This window comes from Cupressus sempervirens, chromosome 5 (genome assembly GCF_028749045.1).
Source record: "Cupressus sempervirens isolate cs-2001-9-10 chromosome 5, ASM2874904v1, whole genome shotgun sequence".
Lineage (NCBI taxonomy): Eukaryota > Viridiplantae > Streptophyta > Pinopsida > Cupressales > Cupressaceae > Cupressus > Cupressus sempervirens.
In genome coordinates, this window is record NC_143122.1 from 942,585,928 (window position 1) to 942,603,751 (window position 17,824).

Here is a 17,824-nt window from a genome sequence, read left to right on the forward strand (position 1 = left end):
AAGAGTCATTTTTGCCAGTTCAACCTAACCTAGGGTTTTTGTAGTCATAGCTTTATTCAACATCAAAAATCCAATAATCTTGTGTACCATCTTCTTGGTTATCAAAATAGGATGATCTAACCATAACTACATATTATGAACATGGCTCAAGATGAGTCTAATCCACTTTACTTGAAAATCCCTCGGCATATGTAAAATATTCATCAAACCCTTTGTCTCCAAATATTTGTGCTCAGGTTTCAGGACACTATCCACACAAAGTTCATTGAATGCCTCATTCATCTATAGGGTTCCAAGCTCCTGAATAGAACAGTGATAAAATGATCGGATGTCGTAACAAGAAGTAACTTAGGTGGAATTTGGGATTGCACTCTAATAGGGTCAAGTATCTCTGAAATTGTTGGTGACAATTTCAATGTGAGAGCCTTGTGATCAACTCCACAAACCAACACTTTAGAAACTTTCTTAACCTTGTTGCTATAAGATACCATCGCTCGGTAGGGTTTGGAACATAGGATAATCTTCAATAGCAACTACTTAAATCACTTAGAGGCTCTGAATTCCCTCTTTTCTCTATGCTCTTAAAATTCATCGTGAAACAACACATTCAATTTCCTCTATTGAACGAATTTTAGTCTTTACGATCACCATTAATGTTTCATACACATATCCACTCGATGATAGGTTTTCTCCACTCAGTTTGGTCTTGAATGCTCAGTAGACACCTTTAACTCGATAATATCTCTTGTCTTAGTAGGAACTACCAACTTGACATCTGCATCCTAAAAAAAGATGTGCAACCCAACCTTGCTCAGTAAGGTCTTGAACTTCCATCATCACTCGGTGATCCTCGTGCATCTTGAATGCTAATATAGATCTTTCTGCTTGCTAGTTAGAACTGATGTTAAATGACTTCTTCTAAATCACAATTCCAGTGATCTCTATAGGAAACTAAGTCGAGGTGATTGTGCCACCCAAATTATTGACTTTGGTGTCAATAACTTCAAAACTTTTTCTTACATTCTCTACAGATTTATGTGCCCATTGTTGCCTCATTTGTTTTTTGATATTATCAACTTCGTCTTTCTTTTCATCTTCTACACTATCTATGTTCATACAATTCTTAGCAAGATGTCCAAGTTTTGTACATACAAAACATCTCTTTGTAGTGTCTCTTTTCCTCATTTGATGCTTTACACAATTTTCTCCAATGTGCCCAAACTCACCATAGTAGTGACATCTACACCATGTGTTGCAATCCCAACCAGTTATTGCTTTCACAATCTTCTCTGCTGAGTTCCACTTTTTGGTCTTACACTCTGAAGATTTGTATACTTGTTTGTTGCAATTGTGACATTTTCCTTCAAACTTAGGTTTCTCTATGTATTCACTTGCTCTAGACCATGCTTATTGCAATTGTAACACTTTCCACTAAATTTTGCTTTACCATTGCTCAAACACTTATTTGATGTATGACCTATCTTACCATAATGATTGCAAATAAGTATTTCATTCTTTTGAGCTCCTTGCTGAGATGATTCACCTTCATCTATATATCCTAATCTAGCTTTGCCTTTGTGTCTATATTGAGTTTTTTCATTAAACTGATTCATGCTTTCTTGAGATTTCATCATTCTCTCATTGGTTTTCTTTTCAATACTGAGATTATTCTGCAATCTTTCATTCTCTATCCTTGGATTGATTAGCTCTTGATTGTTGAAGGGATAGTTGTTGAATTTCATTGTCCTTTTCTTCTATCTATTCTTTGGCTTTGTATTTTTCTTCCATGACTTCACATAATATGAATGATTGGATTTGTTTCTCTCTTTTCATCTCTCTAACTTCTTCTTGAAGATTGGAATTCTTCTCAAGTAGGTCTTTGATTGTTGCATCAGCTTCATCTAAATTTCTTTCTGGGCATAAGTCTTCAATTATTTCTTCAATGTAGAGATTATCATCCATTTGTGCTACAAGATCTTTTCTTCTTTGCAATGATTGAGAGAGTTGCTCCTTTGCTTTCTTGAGTTTTCTAATAGGTAATTCAAGATCCATCTTTTCATTCTCAATAGCCTTTTCTAGCCTGTATACCTCCATTGCCTCTGATCTTATCTCAAGTTATTAAACTTATGATGTGAGAACCAGTTTCTCTAATACTAATTGTTGGAAATATAAAGTAGGCTAGATTAATGAGAGGGGAGGGGTGAATTAGGAACCAATAAAAATTTAACTCACTTCACCAATTAATCCTTCATATATTATTCTGATCTAATTGCATACATTAAAGAATGAAAGCAATAAAACATTCATAAAACTTTGACACAAGATATGGTGACCCATAAACCTTCCAATTAGAAAGTAAAACTAAGGTGGGGATGATACCCACAAGCTTTAGTACTACAATATAAATTTGGCCTGTTAAGGCTTACAATTGACCACTTTTGGTGATCAGCCCTATTAGGAGCAATAAGGAATGTTAAGTCCACCTTGTTAAAGGATTTACAAACATAAAGTGAAGTATGTACTCTATTAGGAGATTTAGAAAAAGACTATTAAGTCCACCAGATTAAAAGATTTGATTGATGCACCTATTAGAATGAATCAGTGGTTGATCTCTAATCTACAACTATGATTTGCTGAATGAGATTCCTTGGATTGCAATGATCACCTAACTATGATATATGTTTCTACTTTACCATCTTACTTCTTCACATGCTCATTTAATTACATTTGGATATGATACAATACATTACATATATATCAATCCAATTAATTACCTTCTAAAGTCAGTTACAATACCAAATTCATCATAATTGACAAAGTTGACCTATTGTTGTGACTCGGGTTCAGAAGATAATTTGGTGATATTCTGACACTTGAAAAACATTGTCAACACTCAACATACTTTGGCACTCGGTTGAAGTTGAAGCTTGGTCCATACTAATCACTTCAAGTAGTAGGAACTCGATCAACACTATATGACTTGGTGAACACTGAGAGAATCGGTGGATATTGAAACACTCGGTTGACACTGTGTTGGTTAACAATTTGTCCTCCTACTAGATTTTATAGCCTGGCTCTTTGATACCCAATGTTTTGGAGAGACAAAAGGATGGTTAATAAAAAATGGGTTAGTGTATGTATTCTATCGCTACCCTCTGAATTGATTAGGTACAACTCCCTATGATTTGTAATGATATGCAATGAATATATTTGTATGAGATCAGAAGTTTGACATTATAAGCTCTTAACCTGAGAGTCGTAAAGGATAACAAAATTGTTTGTAGGCATAAACAATTTAGGGAAGATGGATTTGAATAACTTATCACACCCAATCGAATGACTGTAGTAGATTATCTTGATATTTTTGACTCTTACTTCTATTCTAGATGCAATGTTAACCATCTAAATGAAAAGAGGAATGGAAGAAGAAACACACACGAGGGAAAATGGAATTGCTTTGACTACCAAACTTGAATAAAATGGAATTCAATCAGTTACTAATAGATTCATATGTCATGCCCATTTTTTCTACCAAAAACTAACATAGATTCCTTTAAAAGAAGACATGATTAAGATAACTATTTCCAACTACAAATTTCAGATCCACACTATAAGGGAATGAAACTTTGATTAACTAATTGATTTCAACTCAAAAGAGCATTAGATTTCCATTTAACAGTCTTTCAAATATACATCTTAATAAGACATAGAACTATTTCTTTTCTTTTCTTTATTTTCTTGTATTCAAATAGGAAACCTTTCATACATCACAAATGTAAGATCACAAACTTCTCTTTTGCATTGAAGCATATACACAATCTTAAATCAAGTAGCAAGGCTTAGCATTTATAAGTTTCATTTACATTTCTTTGCAAGATACAATAAAGAAAACTACTAATACTCAAACAATGCTCGTTTTCCACCCTACCAATTAATGGCATCATGAGGCCTCTGGTGCCCTAGCCATACCCCCGAGCAAGAACTCACTGCATCTAAGAATCATAGATGTTATCATAAGAGTGAGTTCCTAATACAAGAACAACATTTTTAACTACACTTGTTACACATTTCAAACCTACATGAATCCAGCTCAAAAAAGAAATACTACAAAAGAAAAGGGATAGAAAGACTCATCTCTCTCTCTCTCTCTCTCTCTCTCTCTCTCTCTCTCTCTCTCTCTCTCTCTCTCTCGTTCCCTCTTGATCTTCTTCTCCTCATACTGTTCTACCATCCTCTCCTCCCTTCTCCCTTTCCCCATTCTGCATATGACTTCCCCTTTTTATCTCCAACAATGGTGAAAAAATAATGGTCCATCCTCCAAAGTCTTCCTTTCTCTTCTTCCAAAATCCTCCCTTATTTAATGAAGGCACATGGCTTTCTTATCAATGTGTCATAACCCATTGTCTCCGACTATTCATTTTCGTCACATTTGAAGTGGGGCCCTTTTGAGGTGTCATAATGTGAATTTTGACCATGATTTCACCCTCAACTAACCCCCAACCTTAGGTAGTATAAGTGGGTTAGGTTATTTTAACCTAGAATGCATTCTAGGATCCATTTTAACCCCTCTAAAGTCCAACTTTAGTTCATATCCGATTTTACAAAAAGTTTGCATTGAGGTCGACTTTGATTGTTGTACAAGAGTTGGCATAGTTTTCTCAAAGGTCTTCATAATCATTCGATTAGGCCTTCATAATCATCCGCTGTACAAATTCAAATTTAACATCAGTAACTCAAACATATAAATATAAGACTGTAAACATTAATACATATCCTTGAATTAACCATAGGTCAACCCATTAGATCAATATCATATTCCAACATCATTTCTTTAGAATCATTTGCATATGAAATTCATTTACAAATAAGTATCATTCTTTTTACTTTAATTGCTCTAATTACAAACTTTTCAAGAATAATAACCACATTAATAATCCATAGCATATGTATCAAAACACCTTACACCTTACACATACATTAATCAAATTTATCAAGCATGAGTACTTACTCTCACTAATTATAGGATTCAAATCATAACATCTCTTAGAATAACCTAACGAGTATCACTAGTATTCATTGTGTTATCTATATTCTATTCATTTTTGTACTTCTTTATTTTGAATTAACTGATACATAATTTACTTCAAAACAATAATCACATAACCCAAACTTGATTTCCATTTTCATAGTCACCTTATGTAGAATTTATTTATCACAACACAATATCTATTCAATTCAATTGGTCATAATTTCAATTACTAAAACTATCTAATCATCATGATGAGATAAGATGAATAATATAAGGTATTTATCCATAAGGTAACTCACATTAGCTAATCAAGATGTTAACATAAATTAGACAATCCATCATAGTGTGAATTAGTTCTAATGCTACCAGTCTCATAAACTATCTAAACTATCGTATCATATGTAAAGAGGTCCGACCATTTCTATTTATAATTATTGTCAATTGTATGAACAAAATCCATAGTTGATCATAAGTTGGGCCTAACTTTGCACATTAATTAAATAAGTAGAATTCTACTATACAAAGTATCACATACACATTTGCACCTAATATTCAGATGGTTACAATTGATAATTCAATCTTATTTAAACAATACTAATCATTGCAAGTCACATAAGTATTCTCCCTAATCATGTTATTGCATAAGCTATACAATGTTCTCTAATGAAAAACTTAATATTTATTTCTAATCAAATTATATTGTAGAAAAATTAACAATCGTTCTAGTCCTTACTTGGATGGGACCTTACATCATACACATCTATCCTTAAATTCCTAATGAAACTATTTAACATGATATTAAATGAACAAGAGAGGAAGCAAAATCATATATGAAGAAAATAAATAAAATCATCTCTAGCAAATATCAAAATGAAATGGAATCCACTTGATTATCACATGCTCACATATAATTGTCCTTCAACTCTTAATGCAAAACTAATCTATCCATGGAAAAAAAAACATGACAAGAAAATAGGGTAAATGGAATTATAGACCAATTCACTGTTAAGTTTTTCGACCTTTTTATTATCACAAGAAATTATATTTATAGTTCTCTATCATTTCTTAATTTAGGCAGAGAAATAGTCATATAATAGAAAATAAAATGAGAATACAATATGAAATTATCCAATGCAGATCATGATATGAGCACGTGGTATCTCTTCTATTGATGATTCAAAATCCACGGTGTTTCTGAAAACACACGATGACTATTCAACTTCATGCAATCTTAGAAAATCCTATAGAAAATCATTAATTCTTCATTTTTTCTATTTCATGCCAAACCTGTGTATTTCATATTCCAACGGTCACTACATCTTTGAACTCTATTCGTCGATCTTAAATTAACGATCATAATTAAAACATTATAACCTTCCTTTATAACTTATTGTGTGGGTCCCTCCATGTACACATGTATTTCCATCGTTATGTCGTTATGATTATTTTCCATGCAACTTTACATAGCAAGATAGCGATTAACATAGATCTTTTTCTGATCTGATGGTGGTAGTAAAATGATGTTAAGTCTCTTTATTTCGTGGCATAGGTCAACTTTTCAATTAGGCACATTGTGGCAGACAAGTGACACAATTTTAATGCTTGTAGAATCTAACATCAAACTGATTTGCTTTGTGGTATTGCATTGAATATACGAGCCCTTTAGGACATGTGTTGTTCTATCACTATGTCGTTATGAATAATGATCAAACAACTTTTTACAACAACATAATGACGATCATGGATCTTCTTTTGATCTAACTATTAGGAAAATACATCTCTAAGGTCAGTTAAAATTCCATCTTAGATACTATCCGTCGATCTAGTCTTCATCTGACAAACTGTACTTAATCTCTGAGCCATTTGACTTGTCATCCAACCAATGGTGTGCATTCTTTTATTCATTTGACTTTTCTCCACCATGTAGCTTATTATAATCGCATCTGAATCATTCATGTACTAAATCAACAATGTATATTTTCTTATCTTCATGTTTTGACTACATGAGGGTTCTAAATGTTTTCTTCTGCATAAACTGCTTATTTTGCTCACTGATCTTGCTCATCTGCAATGTCTCTCATGGAAACCATAACATAATTTTGAATCTTTGTCTTTATCATGGTTAGGAAAAATCAATAGAAGATTCAAACCTTCTTTTCATCGGAATGACACATAAAAACCTCCTAAACCCTAATCACCTAGCCGTTGGATTGGTTCATTGCAAATATGATTTCCTGTATCAAGTTAGCTCAAAGGAATAATGAGAAGAAAGGCCATTCTATGTGAAATCTAGGATCAGACTTAAGACATTGATACTTGACTTGACTCAAAACTCTAAAGCAAAAGATATGAACTAAAACTTGGGAAACACACTACAATGCTTAGTCAATTGTGAATTCTCTTCATTAACATTGCAAGCTTAATAGACACTGATGTACTTGGTTAACACTACAGAGCTTAGTTAACACTATGCTTTGCCTTTGAAGGTCGGTAGACTTTGTAGAACTTGACAAGCACTGCAATCTATCTCAGATGCTTTGGTAGACACTATGAACCTAGACACGAATTGCATTATGACTACTTAGCTCGGTTGCAAATGAAACACTTGGTTAACATTGCTAGATGAATGATAAGCTCAGTAACAACTATATAGCTTAGTAATAATGTAACCAACTGACTAACTGTTAAGTCACTAATAGACAAATTGACCTTAATGTCAATAGATCTATTCAGGAGTTTACAAAAGAATTCTACTGAGTTCTCATCAGAATAGGCCACACGGAAGTTGAGAAGGAGAAAGTTGCCCATTATCTTAATGGGTTGAGACCAAGCATTCAGGAGGAGTCGAGTCTAGTTTGAATGACCAATATTGAGGAGGCATACCAGTTTTCCCTCAGAGTTGAGGATAAGATGAGAAAAAAGTTTGATAATAAGAATAGAGGAAGAGGTGATGGTGGAAGATCTAGCAGATGGCCTTGTGGAGGACAAAATGATGATCAAAAGAATAAAGATGAGGTCAACAGTAGCAATCAGAACCAAAGAGAAAATAATTCCAATTGTTTCCATGACCAGAACAATAGAGATCAGAGAGGAAGATGAAGAGGGAAAGGATCTAGGAGAGGAGGTTTTCATGGAAAATGTTTTTGTTATGGAGAGGAAGGGTATAGAGTATTTGAATGTTCCTAGTGCCAAGGAAAGATATATCAGAGAACTGAAGGCTATGATAGAGTTCTGCATGTTGATGAAGATGCCAAATCATCCCATTCTGAAGATGCTAAAAGAGGAGAAGTCCAAGTTAATCAAAGAGTCTTGCTGAGTGGTGAGAATGAACCTGATCAAAAGAGGAGTTTGTTTCACAACATGTGCAAATGTGAAGATTAGTGTTGTGATGTGATAATTAATAGTGGAAGTATTCACAATCTGGTGTCTAGAAAAGATGGTCACTAAGTCAAATATCAAGAGGTAGAAACACCCACGTCTATACCATATTGCATGGGTGCAAGATGACCACAAGATAATGCTACTGGCACTACAATAGGAGCTATGTTGAGCCAAGAAGGTAGACCTATTTCTTATTTTAGTGAGAATTTGCATGATACGAAAAGAGAATATTATGTTTATGATAAGGAATTTTATGCTATAGTTCAAGCATTGAAGAAGTAGAGACAATATCTACTTCCTAAAGAGTTTTTTTTGTATACTAATCATTAAGCTTTGCAATAATCGAATAGTCAAGGAAAATTAAACCATGGGCATTTGATGTGGGTTGAGTTTCTACAAAGTTATACATTTTTTTTGAAATATAGGAGTGAGAAGTCTAACAGAGTTGTAAATGCTCTTAGTAGAAGATAACTTTTGCTAACAGAAATATAGATTAAGGTGGTTGGGTTCAAGGATCTTAGTAATTTGTATGTAAAGGATCTTGATTTTGGTGAAGCATGGAAGGCTTGTACAGAACTTGTTACACTTGACAGGATGAAGTGGTTGGATTTCATAATCCAAGATTGTATGTTGTTCAAAGGAAGCTAGTTGTACATTCTAAGAAGTTAAAGGAGAGAGAATATCATCAAGGAGAAGCATAGTGGAGGATTGGATAGACACTTTGGTAAAGATAAAACCATCGCTTTGGTTGCTAAGAATTATTATTGGCCCCAATTGTAAATATTGTGGAAAAGTTCGTACAAAGTTGCAAAGTATGTCAAATGACAAAAGAAGTGAAGCAGAATATGGGGTTGTATCATCCATTACCTTACTAGAGAAGTTGTGGGAGGATGTCAACATGGATTTTGTTCTAGGATATCCAAGAACTCAACAAGGCCATGATTTTATTTTTGTGGTAGTTGATAGGTTTTTAAAGATGGCACATTTGATTCCCTTCAAGAAGACTGTTGATGTTGTTCATGTGGAAGAGTTGTTTTTCAGAGAAGTGGTGAGACTAAATGGTCTAACACAGAGTATAGTTTCAGATTGAGATACCAAATTTGTTGGGTTTCTAGTGTACATTGTGGAAGAATTGAAGACATTTTTGAAGTTTTGTTCATCACATCATCCATAGATTGATGAAGAAACAAAAGTTGTGAATCACAGTTTGGGAAACTTGTTCAGATGTTTGGTTGGAGATAAACTAAAATGATGGGTTCTAATTTTAGCATAGACATAATTTGCATATAATAATTTTGTCAACATGAGTACTGGTAAATCACCATTCTAGATTGTATGTGGGAGTAGTCCAATAGATGCTTCTAAATTGAGGCAATTGGATAAGGAGAAATAAGTAGTGTTGAAGTGAAAGAATTTTTTGAACATTTGAAGAATATCCATGAGGAGGTGAGGAAGCACATTATTAAGATGAATACACAGTATAAAGCTAAGGGAGATGTGAGAAGGAGGTATAAGGAATTCCAAATTAGAGATGAAGTCATGGTTCATTTGAGAAAAAAGCATTTTCCAGTGGGTGCATAATAAACTCAAAATAGAGAAGTTTGGACCATGCAAGATAGTAAAAAGGTATGATTCTAGAAATGTCTATGAAGCAAAGTTGCCTATGGAATTGAATATTTCACCAGTATTTAACATTTCTAATTTGACAGAGTATTACGGAGGTGATGGAGATGAAGTGGCAAAAGTGCAGTGGAGTATTCCAACAACTAGTTTAGTTACAAAGGAGATTGAGGAGATACTGGACCGCCATGTTGGTAAAAGTATAGGGAACATAACTTATGAAGAATACCTGGTCAAATGAAAAGGGAGGCTAGTAGAAGATTCATCATTACTAACAAGGGAAGAGGTTAACCATCTTGGTTTTCCTCTGAATACCTGAGATGTGACAGGGTCACTTCTCAAATTACCCCGAGTGTTTGATGGAGGAGCATCCTAGGTGTAAGAGAAATCTTACATCACCCAAAAAACATTTCCTTTCTGTTTTTTGAATAAGCGTTGTCTCAGTACAGAGTTGTTCTTTTTGGAGGATTTCTACTTAGTAAGTCATTCACATGAGCTTGAAATGTCCTAATTTCATAGGTGGATTTTCATTTTGGATATATTAGCCTACCTATTGAGGCTTAGTGTCATATCATGAGTATTCATGGATTTATTGTAGATTTTTATTGTACGATTTTTGTATAAAAACTTTACGGTCACTATTGAAAGCCTAAACATGCCTGGATAAGGCCCAAAAACTCAAAGGATGGGTGCTTGTGCATATCCAAGCCTATAGATTAGAAGATAAGGATTCTAAAAAGTGGTTAGGATAGCCAATCAAAGAAACAGTTCAAAAATTATGGTCTTCCAAATTTCGGCCAACCAAAACTTCCAAAATAAATGTCAAAAATGTATTCGACTAACTCTATATCTATTGTTAGGGTTTGTTAGCCCTAGGTATTAAATTTGGGTGTATAGAACCTTCTTGGGGGGCATAAAATTGCCTATTTAAGAAATGCCCATACATTGTCTAGGATAACTCTAGGTAATAGTTCACAACTTTGTGTTGCAAATTATTGTAAGGAAGGCACCCATGTGGGTTTGCATATTGTATTTTAAAATTTTGTAATTCCACATTTGCAGTGATAATAAGAAGTCCATTTTTTTTCTCACAAATTGTTGTTATTTCTTTATTTTTGTTATGTATTTAAGGTATTAAGGGGAGAACCCTTCATCATTATCCCCAACCCTAAAAGAATATTCTTATAGTCTTCTCCTTATACTCATACATATACTCATATTCTCATATGTATGAGGATTTTAGGGCGAGCTTTTATGCCACCAATATAGTGGTGCTTTACATCAACATTATAGTCAACCTTTGGGTTGACATCTTCATTTGATGAATATATAGTATTTGCATGATCACAATCCAAATACAAATAATATTTCACTTTGAGAGTGATCAAGATCCACACTAAAAAGTGGGAGATTAATCCTATAACAACATCATTTCCCTTGTATGTCCCATTGAATTGACTCACCTCAACTTGGAAGTTTTTTATTTTCACAAGGATTAAGCTTGAAGACCAATTAAAAATGAGCAAAAAATTAATTTTTCTCATATTACTATCTTGGTCAACATATTTGCAAAATTCTTGCTAGTATATGTCTTCTCTAGTTTCAATTGTCCATCATCTAAACTTGAAGGCATGAAATGACACTAAAATTGGATTTTTTTTTAGTCTTAGAGCAAAGGGTGAAGTTATTTACAAGATGAACCATAGTCTAACCATCCCATACAACCTATTAATCTCTTGTATCTTTTCCAATTCCTCCATAAACCTTTGTAACCAAATCATCTTCTTAATAACATCTAAAACAACATATTCTAATAATATTGTTGAGAGTGCTATAACTTTTGCAATCTAGAAATCTAGCTAACTGATGTGCAACCTATTGCAAAAGTATACCCTACAGTTCTCATCTTGCTATGAATATCTCTTGCTTAATCAAATCAACGTAGCCTCAAGTACAATGGAATGAGAGCCTCCAAAACATAAAGACTTAGTTATTGTACCTCTCAAATGTTGAAGAATCCACTTTATTACACTCCAATTCTCTTTTTTAGGATTGTTCATATACCTTCTCACAAATCCTATCACATGTGCAATATATAGCCTTGTATACACCATGACACACATGAAATTGCCAACTACTAAAAAGTATGGAACCCTGGACATGTATTCCATCTCCTCATGTATATTAGGGATCATCTCCTTAGACAATTTAAAGTGACTAGGAAAAAGTGTACTAATTGGTTTTGCATCTTGCACCTTAAATATGTGCAACACCTTTTCTATGTAATCACTTTGAGATAATGTCAACATAAATCATTCAAGCACTTGAAAATCCTTACTAATAAGGGGTTTATCATGCAAGGTGAATATTTACACTTGTCTTTCTTCCTTACATATTTTACATTTCATTTCCTTTCAAGGTTGATCTCTAATTAATGGGGGCTTGACCAAGGCAAGTCCCTTTCCCACAACAAATATATTTTTTCTTGTTTGCAGAAACATGTTAGAAATAGGGAATGTTGAGGGGGGGTGAATCAATATTCTACTAACTTTAGCCCAAAATTGGATATTATTAATTACCTTATAACTTGCATATGAAAGTAAACTAATTATGCTAAACAATAAACATAGCTATGGAATAAGAGAACTCATAACACCATATTTTGTTATCTAGGCAAACCCTAGCCAAGGGAAAACCCCAGTGGGGATGGTACCCAAAAAATAATCCGCTAATCAAAAGTATCTCATGAAAGATATTGACCCTATTAGGAGTCTATTACATGCATATAGTGTCTCAGTTTTTGTTAGAGGACTTAGACCTTGTTAGAAGCCTCAACCTTGTTAGGAGTTGTTATATACAAATACAAAATATATGCAAGATGAGCCCACTACCTAAACATGCAACATATAATGAAGTTCCTTGATACAAAGAGATTGATATAAGAACATCTTTACTCTATTGTTGATGTCTTCAATATCTGATATAGCTTTAGTTGCTCATTGCAAAACTCACATAGCTCTATTCATACATTAGAATTTGCATCTCAAAACATTATTATATCCCACTTCACAACTTCATAAAAAATTGCATATTACAATCTTCTTATATACCTTTACAATTATAATATTCTTGTATAGTTGGCTTTCACACTTTACAAAATATATTACTAACTCTTTTCATCTTAGGTTTAACATCTAGGATGTCATCCCTAATTAGTTAAGTAATTACTTTGGTAAACAAAATAATTTCTTAACCCAAAATATCCAATTCCTTGACATGCTCTTTTATGCTCGTACGTTGTCATAACTAGTGATTTTCTCATAAGTCATCCTATATCGATCATACTAACATGTAGACTTGACCATGTGTTCCTTACTATCTCATGTACTTTTACCTAACATCACATGTGTCTAATGTACCTCAACAAATCATGCTGACCAAAAATATATGATACTTAGACAATTTTCTAAGTATGAATTCCTTGATTGAATCTTCAAAGTCTATCATCTTCATATTGAAGATATGTTGCCATAAATGACAACATCCAATGTTTACCTTAGCCAAATTATCAACAATCTTCCCCTTTGGCATTGATGACAATATGTGGGAAAAATTTGGCTAAGTCCCAAAAACTTTACAATTTCAAAACTTTACAAAATTGGGCTTACCAAAATTTACAAACTTGTGGACCATTGCAATTTAACCATCTTTCTTTTTATCTCCTAAATATATTATATCTCCCCCTTTGACTATAGTTCTAGCTATTACATTACTCCCCCTAACTTATACCTTATTTATCCTTTCTACATATACTTATGTACTACATATATAATTTTCATTATCTCTCACCCTTTCACATCAATTACAAAGGTGTCAAAACAAACTTATGTATGAGTAAAAAAAATTTGCAATACCTTCATGGTTGGTGCTAGCTTGAAATTTGTGCAAATCAGTCACCAAAACTCTACTTCAACATGGTGAACTCCATATTTAGACATCAATGACAAAGGTGTCAAAACAAACTTATGTACAAATCAAAAAAAATCTACAATACCTTCATGGTTGGTGCTAGCTAGAAATTTGTGCGAAGCAATAACCAAAAGTCTACTTCAACATGGTGAACTCCATATCTCATTTGTCTTTCACTGCATCTATCACACTCAAAATTGCACAAAGAGCATATGATGCTATTTCTACTGCATCTAAACCTATATAGGAAAACTTGTGATAAGATGCCTTTGCTGACAAACATTCATCCATCTGCCTCTGTACAAGGTCAATCTTCAAAGCAAGGTGTTCCCTTAGAAATGATTTTTTTCAACTTCATCTCCTTCTGTAGCTCTAAAAGCCCAATGTCATCATTTAATTTTCCAATCTTGTTCTCAAGATCTATAATCTTGACTAAGGGATCTTGAAAATCTTTCATTAATGCTTCAAGCTCTCTGAGCTTGTTATTCAGTTCATCTGATATATCCTTGATTAATGTGTGCACTCCAACACACTTCCCATAAACTATCTTTGTTTCAGTTAGGCAATGTCTTAAATCCTTAACCTTTTCATCAAAGTTTTTTAGGTTGTCCTTGATGTTTCTACAAACATTTCTAAACATCTCTACATCATGCATAGTTTTTCCTTAACCACTGCATTTCCTAATAAATTTATGAATTCTACATCAAAAAAGCTTGAATTATAGATTTTTTTATATCGTGAGGATTTAGATCATTCATCTTTACTGAAATAGTATTATGTAGTTTATTTGTCACTTCCATCAGTGAAATTTTCAAGCTTTTAACTTTCTCGTTCTTTTCTATTATCTTGCTAAGTGATGAGATCAACTCAATTTGATCATCATCATGTGATCATATTAGTGTTGTTAGTGCAAGGGATGTCCTAAAAGTACTAGGGGTGCTTACTTTCTTTTCTTCTTCCTCCTTTTTCTTCCTCTTTTTCCTTCTTCTCTTCTTCCCTTCCCTTCTCTTCTCTTCAACTATCTCTTTGTCTTCTTCTTATTTATCTTCCTTTTCTTCCTCCTCTTTGTCTTCTTTATTTTTATGTTCTTCCTCCTTTTTCTTATCCTCTTCTCTCTTCTTTTCTTGTTCCTTTGCCTTTGCCTTTTCTTTTTCTTCTTCCTCTTCTTAGGTGACCAAATTATCAACTTTTGTACCAAACTCCTTAAAAGGATCTTCCTTTGTATCAATGGTAACATTGGTACTGTACTTTTGCATAGTGTCTACACCTATTGTTACCTATGGAGTTAATGTTGTAGATGTGAGGTTCCTCATCGTCTATACAATTGCTTTCTGAGTTTCTTCTTTCACCTCCTCATAGTTTCCACCAATAATCAAAATAGCCCTAGTCCTGTTCCTAAGAAAGGATTCAAGACTCTATAATGAACTCTTTAAATGATCTTCACTCTCTACTACACATAATTTTTTGATCATATTCTCTCTGATCTGCCTATCCTCTTCGTGTACTCCCCTCTTTCTATTTATTAACCTCTCATACAAATCATTAGGAATTTGTTCCTTAATATCCTCAAATTTCCTTTTATTCAAGATCATATATTTGATTGCAGTATTCTCTAACTATAACTTGTCTATATTGTTATATAAATCATAAAAGTTATTTAACTAAACAATGCTACCTAATTTTTTATTATGTTGTTAAATTTCTTAGTCTTAGGCTTCCACGATTTCCTACCTTTGCTCGCAGACTCTTCTTTTGTTTTCTTTGTAGGTTATGTATCTTTCTTAGGTGATTCTACTTGACCTCTTATTTTTGTTCCTTCACAAGTCACCAAGACCTTTTGTCTTTTCCCTAGGTTGCTTGCCATCTTCTTTGCTCTCTTGTGTTTCAGCCCTTCTGCTGGTCCTTGTTTAACTTTAGCTAATCTAGCTGATTTCCTTTTTGTTTCCTTGATTATTACTTCTTCTTCTTCACTAGATTCTACTGATTGAATAGTGGGTATACTCAGTTGTTTCTCTTAGGATACAACTTCATATGGTATTGTTGATGTTGTTTCTTGAGAATCTGCCACACCCTCTGATGGTCCTGCTACTACAAGTGGTTGCAGATACATTATTCCTAGATGTCCACTCTGCTTCATTCTAGTAATTGTCTTTCTAACTACTGTAATTTCTTTAGGAGTCATCTTAGCTTCCTCCATGATTTTCTTCATTGTAGCCTCTACATTCTTTGTGAATTTCTCAAGATGAGCTTGAGAAGTTACTTGTATAATCTCTTTATAGCTTCCAAACCTATTGAACTCATCACCTCTTGCAAATTTCAAAATTTCTTCGAAATATCCTTCATCTTGTTCCTCAATGATCTCATGACCAAGTGGTTCAACATAAGTCATTTTTGGCTCCACTGGTTATATGTAAGTAAAATCAGTATAAACCATTAAGCATATGTCATCTTCGAATTTCTTTACAACAAAGGGTGGGATTCTATATCTTTGTTTCATCTTTGTTTGGAAGGTTTTCATAGTAAGATCTATACTATTGTTAATCTTATCAATAGGATGCCTTATATGTACACATTAGTTATCTTCTCAATTGCACAGTTATCAATGTTAATTAGTTTAGTCATAGATATGAATGGAAATCTCTTAATCAAATGAAAAAATATATAAATGATCAGTTATCTAAAATTAAATTGACTATTCTTTAATCTTTTTATTCTTTCCAAGTTTTCTATCAACTGCACTCTCAATATTTCACACATAATGACCTTAACTCTTTCCATACACATCATATAAGCCGCATGGATGAAACCTGCTGCCATATCATCTTCTTTAGAGCTGACACACATCTTGGATGCCATGATTCTACATATAAATCTGACATCATGTTGTTTTATCTTGCTTATCAAAATTCCTCTTCCATTTTACTCAAACTTGGTATTTTCCAACACAAGTTTCTTTATATTCTTCTCATTGACTCGAATTGATCCTTCATTGGATAATCCAGTTACCTCAAGTTTTTAGATTAGCAGATATTTCTACCACATTATCTCCTAACCAGAATTTTCCACCATCAATCCTACTCAATATGAGTTTTGCCCAATCCTCATTATCAAAGTCATGTGAAAATAGAATCTCAATAATTTCATTCTGATCTAGGTGTTCATAACCATTCTTAAACCTCATGTCTTGCTTGTAAATGTGATCAAATTATTTTGATATGCTTCCCTCACCTACTATTTCAAATTTTCTTTTAAGATAGCTTCCTATGTCTCTAAGTACAGAACTCCATCTGGAATAATGGAAAATATTGTCGTAGATTTTTCTTTGAAAGGTTGAATACGGTTTATCTTGATCTTTGGTCTTGCCTCATCTTCAACATTGTGAATCAAACTCCTAATCATGTTTTCCACATATTATGATCTCAAATTCATAGATAAACTTTTAAAATTTGATAAATACCTTAATTACGTGGAAATTATGATTTTCTAATGAATTCACTTCAATGTTGCTTAAATTGCCTTGGATTCACACTCAGTTTTCTCCTTAACTTGTCACACACTTGAATGATACTCAAAATCTTGATTCTGACCCTTTAGTCCTTCACATTCACCAACTTCATTAATTGTGCTAGTATGCAATCCATAAAAAGTTGTTCATTCTTCACCAGTAATTTGTTTTGATTCATATAACCTCATGCGATCTCATTATCATTTGTGCACTTAACCACGACTTTAATTTATCTTATTCTACCTTATACTAACTTTACAAACCTTAACTCAGTCTCTATCATCACTTACATCTTTCTAATACTCAATCTTTAATAGAAA

At 33.2% G+C, this 17,824-nt stretch overlaps 1 protein-coding gene across 1 annotated transcript in view; it reads right to left on the reverse strand.

The window, feature by feature from the left end:
- Nucleotides 1–3,700: 3,700 nt before the first annotated feature.
- LOC149559076 (uncharacterized) overlaps nucleotides 3,701–17,824 on the reverse strand; it is a 157,100-nt gene continuing 142,976 nt past the window's right edge. Inside the window, exon 4 of the mRNA XM_089833033.1 lies at nucleotides 3,701–4,703. Coding sequence (XP_089689159.1) covers nucleotides 4,697–4,703 — 7 coding nt within the window. The 3' untranslated portion in view covers nucleotides 3,701–4,696. The remainder of the gene's footprint in view (nucleotides 4,704–17,824) is intronic.